We start from the raw sequence: 14,046 nt of genomic DNA, 5'->3' as shown, positions 1-14,046 counted from the left end.
TTCCAGTGTCAAAAAAGTTCACATTTCTCAGAATCAGAGACATTTCACCATCTCTCATCTCACTGTCCTTCAGCTGCACTCGGTTCTTAAAAGATATATGCTGATAATCTGGACCATAGCCAAACTCATGCTCAGTCATACTTGGGTCAGTTGAGAACAAAAAGCTATCTTCTGGTCTCAGGTCAGGTCTGATCCAGTGAACAGCAGAGATGCCGGTGTTCCCAGGCTTTTCACATGGCAGAATGACAGTGTCACCAGGTTCTGCTGTGATGGTTATCTGGACTGAGAGAAGAAAAACAGAGGAGAGAGGTTAAAGGTTCAAAGTAACACTCCAGACTAAGTTTCAGACTTTCTGCTTTAGTTCTAAGTACAGATAAAGTTAATATAGTGGTTACGTTTAATATTCATGTAGATGCTGATTATATTTTAGTATTTTACAGTAGTGTAGTAGTGTAGAGATCACTGTTCAAATACTTCTGAACCTGACTGTATACAGATTTAGGAGATTGCAAACAATGTCATCACTTTTTCTTGCAAATGTACAGTTAGTAATTGAGGTTATATAAGTCCTAACACTGACACACACTTCCTCTTATGAATATTTATCAGCAACTAGTCTGTGTTTTTTGTATCACATATAAATAAACCAGATCTGTTCGTCCTATTGTGCAGCTACTTTTGAACAATAGCCCTAATATTAATTAGTCATCATTAATTTAAGTTAAAACAAAAAGCTATTAGTCAACTCAAATACACAGAAAAACAGTAAGAATAATATAATTCTGTATATTTTGTAAGGTTACAAACTATGCATTATAAAGTGCCTTGAGAGGACTTCTGTTGTGATTTGGAGCTATATACAGTAAATAAAATTAAATTGAACAGAACTGAGGTGAATAGTCTCAGAACACACTCTCATACACATCTCTTACCTTCATTTGCTGCTGGAGCTAAGATCCATAAAAATGTGAAGAAAGCCACATGTGACGCAGACGTTAATGTTAAAGCCATGAGAGCAAACAGTTGATGCTGACTGAGCAGGAACCAGACGTGTTCTTCCTTTTCTTAAACCTCTGACTTTACTTCACAGAGGGTCTGCCCACATACTGCTTTACAGGAAGGAGTGCTCAAATAAAAACCTTGAAAAAAACTGAACAGCTAGAATTAAAGTGTAACATGAATCCTTCAATATAACCTTTTCACTTCAACTTGAGTTAGTTACAACACGTGGTGAAAGAAAAATCTAAATCAAAATATTAAATATGTGTAATGATAGTTAATCATTATATTAATGTTTTTTTAATGGCTCCGGGTTCAGTGTCTTGTCCAGGGACATTTCATCAGGGCCAGGAATCAGGTGAACTGCTAATCGAACCATCAACCCTGGGGTTTGTAGACCACTGCCCTACTAACTATGTACAGATCCAAATGTGTCACTGTGCCTCAGAGTGTTTCAGCTCTTTATTACCTTCCTACTCTTGTACCTGGTGAGGTTTATCAAAAGCTACAGGTCATGATGATGGTGATATTATACATGCGGCGTGAAAATGTGTCTGTATTTTGTACCGTTACGGTATATGGACTACGTCAACAATTAAAATAGAAATTCACATCTTACTACCGAGTAATCTATTTCTGATAAATACCCTCATTCTTTAATTATTACCAGCAGAGGTGAGTGAAACTAAAAACCACAGCTAAATATAACCTATAAAACTGCAACGTTTATCCTTAGTACATCTCTTTGTAAGGCTACAGTACATCAAACACATTATTTATCCAACTGTAAAATATTCTTCATGTCTACATTCAAACCTGTTCCCACCTGTGTTTTCCCTCTAATATTCTCATTTCTAATAACAGCAGCATGTTTAACTCAGCTACCTCCCTTTTACTTTTGCCCTTCTATCATAGATCACTCCTGATACTCACCTCCACCCACTCCACTCTGCCTGTTCTCTCTTCTTCTCTTCTCTAACACACTTCCCATGACACTGAACAGCTGACCCTAAGTATTTAACCTCATCCACCTTCACTACCTCTACACTTTCTCCACCTTCATTCTCATTTACACACATGTACTTCTTCCTGCTCCTACTGACTTTGTGTGTAACCTCCATCTCTCCAGGCTCATTTCAGCCTGCTCCCTAAAAGTCACAATGTTCTTTATCAAATTTACACAAATAATCTGATGTGTCTGAGGTTTTACTTCCAGATTAGAAAATAGAAAAGAGAAAAGACATTAAAACATAGTGATAAAATAATATGTTGTATTTATTGGATGACACAAACCAGCTTCAGTTAGCCAACAGTAGAATAATATCATAAACAAGGTGAGCTTCTAAAAACAACATGTTTAAAATCCAAGCAAAGCATTAAACAAAGAAATCCACTAATTTCTCTGTGTGTTTGTGGTCAGCTTACTGTCCTGACACAAGAAATCATGTTCAAGTACATGATTAACAGCTAATAATAAAAGCTGACATGGTAAAATGAACAAATTTAGCATTTTCCACAACATGTTGAATAAAAATTAAAGGAGTGAGAAAAGCATCACACAAAAGCACAGCAAGTTTAATCCCTCATCATTCTGATTGGGTGGAGACATCATGATGGAGGCAGGCAGGTTCATTCCTGCAGAGATAAGCATTCAATTAATAAATCATGAGATAATACAGTGTTTGTGAGGTCAGTGACTGATTCAGAGTGTTACCTGTGGTTCATGATGTCAATTCAAAGACACCATGAGGAGAGTGGAGATGAAGGACGGACAGAACAGCACCAAAGACAACTGTCATCACAGACAGGTTTGGATCAGAAGTTGCAGCTTTGGATGAAGCAGCCATGACATATTAGAATACATACAATTACCAAATCATGTATTTATTTATTATATTGTATTATATTATGTTATCAGCAGGTTCAGCAACATTCAGTAGTAAATAGATCTGACATGTTCCAGGCTGTAGCTTCATCAACAGGAGATTTATATGAATTCTGAAGTCAGTTTTTTATAGAGGGACACTGAACTCCACAAACTCACCTGATTTAACAGTCAGGTTGACGACGTTGACAGGGGGAATTTTGTCTCCCTCTGCACAGGTGAAAGTATCGTCATAACACTTATATATTCCAGTGTCATTGATCGTCACATTCTTCAGAATCAAAGACAGGTTTCCATCCTTCATCTGTTTGTCCTGAAGCTCCACCCGGTCCTTAAAAGATGGATGCTTGGTTTCTCCAGAAGTCCCATGACTCCACAAAACAACACAGGGTTTCTGCTTAGGTCTCATCCACATCGCATTACTGACGGTTTCGGTTGCAGATTTACAGGGCAGAGTGACATTTTGTCCAGGTTTAGCCGTGATGTTCACTGGGACTAAAGATGAGAGAAAACAACAAGAAAAGCACAAATAAACGCAGTCATTGACAATTAAAGTTAAAGATAGAAGAGAAAACATTACAGCAGAAGATAAAAGACGTGACGTACACTGAAAGAACACACACATACGTCAGGACCAGATCCACACACAAATAAGACAGATGTTAATAAAGCTGTGAGAGAAAATGCTGCTGTTTGAGCTGACAGCTATGAGAGGAGGATCTAATTGTAAAGACTGACGGTAGAAAGGATCCTTTCTACCTGTGTCCATCAATCTTTACTTAACTCTCGTTAAGGGGAATTTCTTGTCACATATCTGTTGTCATTCCATCGTAGTCTGTTATTATTGACCTATTTTCATTCATCTTACATATTCTGTATATATTCTGAGCTTCCTGTATTGCGTATTGCAGCATGCTTTCAGGATGCATTGTATTAACCTAAAATGAAAACAGACAAGATCTGTAATTATTAACAACAACTCTCCCCTATTGATCAGGTAATATGCTCTTTATTTAACCTTTACTCATTCAGGGATGATGGGAGGTGTTCTCTTTTTTCAGCAATGGCCTGATTACATTCAGACAGTTAAACACATTCATATCTATCAGCTTTTATAGAAGAACTAATATCTAATTTGGAACAATTAGTAGTGAAGAAGAAGTAGAACGTCATATAATAAAAATATAATAAAATATAAAGAAAGACTAAAGAAATGGTCTCAACACAGACTCGTAGTTCATCACTTACCCACTTCAGCTGGCGGAACAGCATTCCCTAAATATGTGAACAAAGGGACATAACATACAAATGTTAATGTTAAAACCGTGACAGCAGAACTGTTTTTCTTTGTATTAAGCTGAAGTTAAAACAGACGGGATCTGTAATTAATAATGACAACTTATCAGTTACTGATCATTAAAATGTAGAAAGAAATAAATCAACTTAAATGTGCTGCACATCAAACAACAAACAGAAGCTAAAAGAAGTGAAATAGATAGAACAGACACACATCACTCACCTTCAGAGCCTTCATGAGTTAGGACAAGGGTCAAGAAAAGAGCCACACATGACACAGATGTGAATGTTAAAGCCATGAGAGCAAACGGTTGATGTCTGAGCTGAAGACAAACTGTTCTCCTCTTCCTTATACTGTTACCTTTATCTCACACCATCTCAGTCTAAGTACCTGCCCACAGTGATCTGACCCAATGTGGTCTCAAGAAAAACAGTCAAAATTAGAAAGAAAATAACTTCATACGTCATCATCGTCTTCACCACTTGTCCTTTTAAGGGTCGCAGGAGTGCTGGGGTCTGTCCCTGTACACCCTGAACAGGTCGCCAGCCTATCACAGGGCTGACATATGGACACACACTACCATTCATGGTAACACACACTTAACACACCCAGAGTCAACAATTAACCCTAACATGCGTTTCCTTTGATGTTGGGAGGAAGCCAGAGTACCTGCAGAGTACCCATGCATACAAGCTCCACACAGAAAGGCACCAATGCAACCTGTGGATTTGAACCTGTCAAATCTGCTGTTTGCAGGCTTGATGCAGTATCAGCACAGAGGGGATGCAGGAACATAGTTGCTTTAACTTTGTTTAACTTTCTTGCCTTTTAAATTACTTCAAGAGCAACTTTCACTTTATGCACCTATTGAAGCAATACTAACAACCACTGGAAGTGATAACAGCTGAATTAGCTGAAAGGCAGGTTCAAGGAGGTTCTGACTGAATAACTCAAACTAAGCCCATGTGCACATCCAAACCAGTAATGTGTCACTCTGCCTCAGAGGGCCTCAGCACTTTCTCACCTCCTCACCCTGGTGGCTGGTGAGGTTTCTCACCTCTGGTGAGGTTTGGTGAGGCTGGTGAGGTTTCTCACCTCGTGATGATGGTTATTTCACATATGTAGTGTGAAAAGGTGTGAAGGTGATTAAAATACATCAGCTTTTTAAATAGATAAGCACGTCGTACTACACAGTACTCTATTTCTGAGAAGTACCCTCCCTCTCTTAACCTGCAACATGTCACACTGTCTGTGGTCTCAGCTCTAAGTCCATTTGATCCTACTGAAGGCACAACTTTGTCACCATAAAAATATTCAGTTTAATTATTAAAGACTTCATAATTATCTAAAAACATACAAATCCTCAAATACATGAGTAGGGCAAGTGAAAAACACTTGTCTACTCCCTCATTGGAAGTGGCCTGGGGCATTTGACTTTTGACTGCAACTGCTGTGGGGGAGTTACTCAATTCAATTCATAAAGCGCTATATCACTTTTGACTTTTACAATATTAAAGGTTTAAGACCTGACAAAATATAACTGTATACAGAATCAGTTATATTTCATCAGTTATTGTTTTAATTGGACATGATTTGGAAAGGCATACACCTGTCTATATAAGGTCCCATGGTTAACAGTGTACATCAGAGTACAAACCAAACAATGAAGTCAAAGGAATTTTCTGCAGACCTCTGAAACAGGGTTGTATCGAGGCATTAGGCTGGAGAAAGGTACAAAAAACTTTCAACAGCATTGATGGTCCCAACGAGCACAGTGACCTCCATCATCTGTAAATGGGAGAAATTTGGACTCCCAGGACTCTTTCTATAGCAGGCGAGATTCTTATGGTCTCAGAATCTTGAGTCTTGAATTTCCAAACTTTTACTGAGGAGTGGTTTCCATCGGTCACTCCACCAGGCAATTGTAGCAGACAGGTCCTCCACCTGGTGGTGTTCTGTCCGTACTTCATCTCCACTCTACTCATAGTGTCTTTATATCAACACAGATCCACACAGGTAACTCTGAGTCAGTCCCTGACCTCACAGACACTCATTGATTAATCAGTCAATCAATAACAGTTGTGTCTAACAGAACATCACAAGTGTAAAGAGCTTCCTACTTTTTCTTTCTAACCTAGTAAATCAGCATCCATGGTGATGACCTCACCCATCCAGGCTAAGCAGAGATTGGATAGTGGCAATGGAGATGTCACCACAGAGCATCACTTCTGTACTAATCCAGTGTGATCAATGTGACCTTCAACAAAGCGAAAATGATGAAGTCGTCAGCAAAAAACTAAAGAAAAAAAAACTTCCTGTGGAACTCCCATGATCTAGTTTTACTGGTAGATGTGGAACTCGCAGATAATATTTTTCATCTAAAAATTTGATCTGAAATTCTACTACAATTTTGATGAAAGACACATTTCTTACTAACAGGGACCAACTAAAAAATGTGCATCACTTGCTTGATGTGATATGGTATATGCAGTAGGAAAATGTACAACATACCCAAAACTGAACTTCTAGTCTTCCCTGCCAGACCTTCAACTCAACACAACATCAGCATTAACATTGGATCTGCGGTGATTGTCCCTACTAAGTCAGCCAGAAACCTGGGGGTCATCATTGACGACCAGCTGACCTTCACAGATCACATCGCCACAGTCTCTAGGTCGTGTAGATATGCCCTGCACAATATCAGAAAGATCAGACCCTCGCTGACAGAGTACACGACCCAACTCATTGTACAGGCGTTGATCTTATATCGCCTGGATTACTGCAATGCACTACTGATGGGTTTACCGGCATCCACGACCAAACCCCTCCAGATGATCCAAGATGCAGCAGCACGCCTCATTTTTAACCAACCAAAAAGGTCTCATGTCACACCGCTCTTCAGATCTTTGCATTGGCTTCCTGTGGCTGCAAGGATCTGGTTCAAAGCTCTGTCTCTTGCCTACAGAGTGGTCAACTCCACAGCTCCATCTTATCTCAGTTCAATCGTTCAGGTCTACATCCCCTCCCGTCCACTGCGCTCAACCAGTGAACGTCGTCTGGTGGTACCTGCACCACACAGTCGACACCAAGGAAAACTGTTCAGCTCAGTGATCCCACGATGGTGGAATGAGCTGCCTATCTCTGCACGCTCAGCCACCTCACTTGCAATCTTTAAAAAACTGCTGAAAACAGAACTCTTCCGCATCTTCCTTTGCACTTTTTTTTTTTTTTTGCAAAAAAAAAAAAAAAAAAAAAAATTCTACCCTTTCTTTCTAACATCTCTTGAAACAGAAACACTTTTTCGATAGCACTTTGCTTTGATGTTTTTTCTCCTTGACTTAGATTTTGTTTGCTTGCCTTGTTCCTCACTTGTAAGTCGCTTTGGATAAAAGTGTCTGCTAAATGACTAAAGGTAAATGTAAATGTTTTTGACATCTTTTGTGGAAATGTGTCAACTTATTTCAATATAAACATTTACTTGTGCGACTGCTCAGTGAATGAAAACTGTACAACACTAACAACATTCATTCAAATCCTCAGTGCGTATGTTTGTGAGCTACATTTCAAATGTAATGTACTCTAAAAGTTATATTTTCTTACTGTTAAAGTAGATGGATTTACAAACACTTGGCTGGGTTAAGACTTTAACACATTAATACATTTATTTTATTATGATGAAATGCAACAGCAGTGATTAAATTAATTTCTTTACTTATACTGTTACTTTAAGCATGATGCACAACAATATTTACGCTGTTGAACTATGAGTTAGAAATCTGAATAAATTAGCACATTGAGTTCAAATGTTAACTTATCAACAGAATACAGTATAAAATGTAGAATGGAAAACATTACACACAGAACAAAGTACACTTGACATTACAAAAGATGCTTAATGGTAACATCAGCCATGATATAATCATGTTGTTCATCTGAATCCATCCTTGGTCGGTTCAAGACATTGTCATGGAAACAGGCTGATTCCTTCCTGCAGGATTATGAGATAATAATATTAATCTTAATTTAATCTGGAGAAAAAGTGTAATAGGGAAACTGACTGATTGTAATTTATTATGTGACAACTTTGATGATCCTCAGTTTTTTTTTTTTTTAAATAGCATCATCATCACATTAAAATAGAATAGCTAATGTTAGATTGGTGATCATAACGTTTAGCTTAGAACCTCAGAGCTGCTTGTATGTCTGTAGACTGATAATGTCAGTGAATGACTGAAAGTTTTACCTGTAGGTCTGTGTCGATATAAAGACACCATGAGGAGAGTGGAGATGAAGAACGGACAGAACACCACCAGCTGGAGGAGGATTCTCACCACAGACAGATTTAGATCAGCTGAAGTTTGGACTTTGGGAGCAAAGAAAACAAAAAGATCTTGTTAGATAATGAATAAAAATTGTGTCTTCTAACTTGAATGACAGCCACACTGTGGGAAAGCTGAATGCAACCACCAGGGGGCATCTTGTGCCAGGCCCAAGTCTGAATAAATGAAAAGGGTTGTGTCAGGACAGGCATTTGCCAAACCAAACATGTAAATTATCAGGGCCACGTGGAAAGTTGGGTGACATAATGTAGAGAAGGACGGTGGACATCCTGCATTTGCAGGAGACAAGGTGGAAAGGTAGCAAGGTTAGAAGCTTAGGATCTGTTACAAACTGATGAACTAGGCAGGCGAGTAAAGACCCGGACCAAAAACAGGGGACACGGGGAACCAACAAGACGAGGGGATCAAACACACTACAACAAAACTAGGGGGGGAACAATAGGAACAAAGCATGTGACGCAAAAAGTAAAAAAAAAAAGAAGCAAACTAAACACACTGACCGAACACAGAAGGTAACATGAATAGCTGCTCTGATGCAAACAAAGACTGAGGGGAGCTTTTGAAGGATTGGGGAACACAAAGGTGAAAAGAATCCATAATCAATGAGCAAGAGAGTGGAGGGAGAGGGAGTCCAAATACAGGTTGGTGCTATACAAATAAAATTGAATTGAAAACATATACTGGTACTACTGCTACTACTACTACTACTAGTACTACTACTGCAATGTATAATGTCAAATACATATAATAATACATAATATAATAATATGTATACATTGTTATCATAACTTCACTGACTGACAGACAACAACTATTATATTACTGCAGGCTATCTTTTGGTATATTTCTAAATATATAATATATATTCTAAACTAACTCAAAACCCTTTAGAAGAGTTGGTGGTGTCATACTGCATATTAAAATATAGAATCTGTCTCAACAAAAAATAAATAAAAGTATGAAATAAGTCCAATCAAATATTGTTTTAAATTATGTTAAACCTTGGTTGAACATCTTATACGACAAATATTTACTACATTTAAAAAAATACTGGAGATATAAAGTAGAAATGGGCGCCACATATTTTGTTGATCCTCTTCAGTTACTCACAGCAGTTGAGCTCATCACTCTCGTCCAGACAGTCATAGTCTCCATCACACACATAGATTTTGGAAACACACTGACCGTCACCACAGCGATGTTCAGAAAACGTGTCACACGCTGAAAACACAATGTTTGTATTGAGATCACCTTAAGTAACCCGCTAGTAGGGAAAATTAAAGTCTGCAGTTACAGACACCCAGAAATCTACAGTGTTTTGGATAAATAGCATCAAAACTACGGCACAGAGCTTTATTAGTAATCTTCCAGAGTTATCAACTTTGATTGGATCACCATCTGACACCACAGAACTAGACCAGGCGACTGAATATCTCGAGTCGTCATTCTGTTATACCTTAGATAATGTAGCTCCAGTTAAAAGAAAAGTCATCAGAGATAAGAAACTTGCTCCTTGGTATAAGGATGACACGCGCGCCTTAAAACAGACTGCTCGAAAGTTAGAACGTAAATGGCGCCAAACTAAATTGTTAGTATTCCAGATAGCGTGGAAGGAGAGCATCCTGAACTATAAAAAAGCTCTTGGTGCAGCTAGATCAACGTATCTCTCCACTCTCATAGAAAACAACAAAAACAACCCTAGATTTTTATTTAATACAGTAGCCAAATTAACTAGAAAGAAGACCACTGCAGATATCTCCACAACAACGTTATGCAGTAGTGAGGACTTCATGAACTTTTTCAATAACAAAATTGTAAATATAAGGCAGAAAATTCAAGCTTTAAAACCAGACAATTTAGTTGACGCAGGTGACGAGCTAACCTCAGCAGATCAGTACTAGATTAGATTGTATTCTGTTCATTTACTCACAGCAGTTAATCTCGTCGCTCTTGTCCTGACAGTCATTGCCTCCGTCACACACATAGCTTTTGGGTACACAGCGACCGTCACCACAACGATGTTCAAAAACCTTGTCACACGCTGAAAACACAATGTTTGTTTTACAATTGACAATATAAATCAGTCATGTTCAATAAAAGTTGTCAACTTTGACAAAGACATTTCAGAATTTTCATTAATGTCAAAGTCAAAACAGGTTTCCACAAAGTAATGATAATTAAACAAAAAAATGGAAGGTGAAATCAGTGTTTGTAATAATATTTACGCCCTTTAAAATGACTGACCTAATCCAACAGAGGTCCAGATATTTGGTGCTCGTAGTCCCACAATTAGTGAAATGGGGATTACCTGAGTGCAGTGAAAACTACACAGAAATGATTTACCGACAACAAGGTGAATGTTCTGGAGTGGGTCAAAGCTCAGACCTCAATCCCATAGAGAATTTTTAGATGGACTTGAAGAGGACTGTTCACACCTGATCCCTACGCAACCTGACAGAGCTTGAGCAGCTTTTCAAAGAAGAACGGCAGAAAATTCCAGTGTCGAGATGTGCAAGTCTAATTGAGACCTAGCCACACAGACTCCATAATGTGAATGTGGCCAAAGCTGCATCTACTAAATCTGACCTGAAGGGGGTGAATATTAATTCAAACACTGATTTGACCTTGTATATGTATTTTTTTTATTTGACATTACTTCATAGAGTCCTTTTTTTTTTCACTTTGACATTAATGAGGTGTTTTTCAGATTTTTTTTGTCAAATTCACCAATTTTTGTTGACCATGATTGAATTATAATGTCAAAAAAGAATACAAGGTTTAACTCGAGTGACTTATTGAAATAAACCTACTCACAGTCTCCACACATTATATTGTTGCACTCTGTACATTAACTCACAGCAGTTGAACTCATCACTCCTGTCTCGACAGTCATTGCCTCCATCACACACATAGCTTTTGGGTATACAGAGACCGTCACCACAACGATGTTCAAAAACCTTGTCACATGCTGAAAACACAATATTTATTTAATAGAGGAAACTACAGACAGTGTTGTAGTCACAGGGAAAATAAACTTGTTTTTTCTAACTGGTACAAATATTGATTAATTGCGGGTAAAAAGCTTCTTAATTGAGATTTTAATATTCCAGCAACATAAATTTTAGAAAATGAAATGTGCTGTGAAACATGGTGTATGAATGAGGTTGATTTCTCTCTGCTCTATTCCTCTCCATGCCAACTCTTCACTAATAACATGTGATGTTTCCTGTCTCCTCCAAAGCTGATCAATGAGTCTGTGTCACAGAAGGCGTCAACAGGACGTCTGTAAATTAAGGAATGTTTTGAAACTGATTTCTATGCTATATTTCTACTGTACTACATCTGTTCACTCAACTTCTCTATAATATACTTTACACTTTGGCTTGAGACCTTACCTGCCTCAGATTTATAACATAACGTTTACGAAACTTAAATAACAAGTGAATTATATAAATAAACCTGCATCCAGTCCTGTTGTGTTGTGATATGCAAATAAGAACCTGAAGAGGGCGCTACGAAGGTGTACTGTAGGTGAAAAGGTGTTGTTCTACCTCTGAGTGAAGACGTGAGAAATAACAAGGGAATAAAGGAGTGTAAAAGTACAGTGATGTCTGGGGAATTCTTCTAATACAAAATACCACAAGTCCCCACACGTTGTATTGTTGCATTCTGTACGTTTACTCACTGCAGTTGAACTCATCACTTGCTGAATTCACAATGTTTGTATTAAAATCACATCTTTCCTGATCTCAAATAGAGGAAACTAAAGTTTTGCAGTCTCAGGTGAAACATTTAAAATCTTTAGTCTAACCAGTACAGATATTGAAGATTTGCATTTCAAAAATACTCACTTAAAAGTAAATATAAAGTTTTATACATATAAAAAAGTTGCTCAAATGAGTTTAATAGTCCACCTACATAAATTTCACAAAATTAAATGTGCAGTGTAATATGGTGTATGAATAAGGAAGTTCATTTCTCTCTGTTCTAATAACTACTACTTCTACTAATACAAGGTTTATAAAACAAGTAAATTATATAAATAAACTTATCTACAGCCTCCACACATTATGCATTCTCTACAGTTACTCACAGCAGTTGAACTCATCACTCTTGTCTTGACAGTCACTGAATCTGTCACACACATAGCGTTTGGGTACACAGCGACCATCACCACAACGATGTTCAGAAAACTTGTCGCATGCTGAAAACACAGTGTTTATATTAAAATCACATAAATCATTACTGATCTTAAACAGAGGAAACTAAAGTGTTGCAGTCACAAGTAAAACATTTAAAACCTTTAGTTAAGCCAGTACAGATATTGATGATTTGCAATTCAAAAGTACACATTTTATAGTAAACGTAAAAGGTTTACACATTTAAACATCAGATTTATAATACAAGGATTACAAAACTTAAATAACAAATCAGTTATATAAATAAACTGCCTTCATCCAATCAATTACATGTTGTAGTAGTCCTTTGTAAGTCTTCCTGTTTCTCCTACAGTAAACTGTATCATTACTCAAAAAATCTCAAACACATTTAACGCAGTCTATCACAACTCTGCTTGAGTTGCTTGAGTCTGCTTGAGCCATTTTGCATAGTAGAGTAGTGTATGTGGTCTCACTCTAAAACTGCAGTACAACCTCACCCCCTCATAGCTTCAGGTAATTACTTCAGGTAAAACCCATGAATATAAAATATCACTTCAGAAATGTAAAAGTTGCTTTTTTAAATGCTTTGATTCACAAAAACAAGTTTAAAGTTTAAAAACATGGTTTCACTTACTTTTTCCACCATTACTGTTTAAGTGGAATCAATAAATTTGTTTTAATAAAAACATAACATATCACGACTGTGTTTTATTCACTCTAATATCGTGTTTGTCTTAATTCTGTGATTTTGGTGAAGGTAAACCGGAGAATTTAAAATGTCATCACTTTTTACATTTAGTACATTTAGTAATTCAGGAGAAATAAAACTCAACTCATTGAAACACACTTTCCCTATGAATATTTGTCAAGCACTAGGAGTAGTTGTATTCTGGTGAGATTCTAAGTAACTCTAAAACTATTTTTGTAACACACAAAGCTGCTGTCTTAGGACTCACATACACATCCCTTACCTTGATCCGCGGCTGGAGCTAAGATCCATAACAATAAGCAAAAAGCCACATATGAAACAGATGTTAATGTTAAAGCCATGAGAGCAAACAGTTGATGCTGACTGAGCAGGAACCAGGTACAGTATGTTCTTCCTTTTCTTAAACAGTTGACTTTATTTCACAGAGGGTCTGCCCACATATTGCTTTACAGGAAGGATTGTGTCAAGCGATAATCTGAACAGTTGGAATTATAAAGTAACATGAATCGTTCAATATGCCTTTTTTTTTTTTTTTTTTACTTTGTTATGGTTCACAGTTTACAGTTACAGTTACGGTTGTTGTTTGTTTGTTTTGCCACCTTTGGATGTTATGTTATTCAGATAGAAATTTGTTCTGTAATGTCAGTCTATTATGT

The 14,046-nt window shown here is 37.3% G+C and overlaps 1 protein-coding gene and 1 long non-coding RNA gene across 2 annotated transcripts; both read right to left on the bottom strand.

Moving 5' to 3' along the window:
• Nucleotides 1–7,829: 7,829 nt before the first annotated feature.
• Nucleotides 7,830–8,528, bottom strand: LOC117153075. Its single transcript, XR_004463504.1, has 2 exons — nucleotides 8,425–8,528; nucleotides 7,830–8,169 (listed from the first exon to the last, which is right to left on the bottom strand). It is a non-coding gene; the product is annotated as an uncharacterized LOC117153075 (long non-coding RNA).
• Nucleotides 8,529–9,335: 807 nt separating this feature from the next.
• Nucleotides 9,336–13,788, bottom strand: LOC113168199 (atrial natriuretic peptide-converting enzyme-like). Its single transcript, XM_026369192.2, has 5 exons — nucleotides 13,653–13,788; nucleotides 12,615–12,725; nucleotides 11,379–11,489; nucleotides 10,452–10,562; nucleotides 9,336–9,742 (listed from the first exon to the last, which is right to left on the bottom strand). Exons 1-5 carry the CDS (start codon nucleotides 13,729–13,731, stop codon nucleotides 9,624–9,626), a joined length of 531 nt encoding a protein of 176 aa, XP_026224977.1. The 5' UTR covers nucleotides 13,732–13,788; the 3' UTR covers nucleotides 9,336–9,623.
• Between the last annotated feature and the right edge of the window lie 258 nt (nucleotides 13,789–14,046).

Source organism: Anabas testudineus, chromosome 18 (genome assembly GCF_900324465.2).
Source record: "Anabas testudineus chromosome 18, fAnaTes1.2, whole genome shotgun sequence".
Lineage (NCBI taxonomy): Eukaryota > Metazoa > Chordata > Actinopteri > Anabantiformes > Anabantidae > Anabas > Anabas testudineus.
This window is presented reverse-complemented; position numbering and strand designations above follow the sequence as displayed.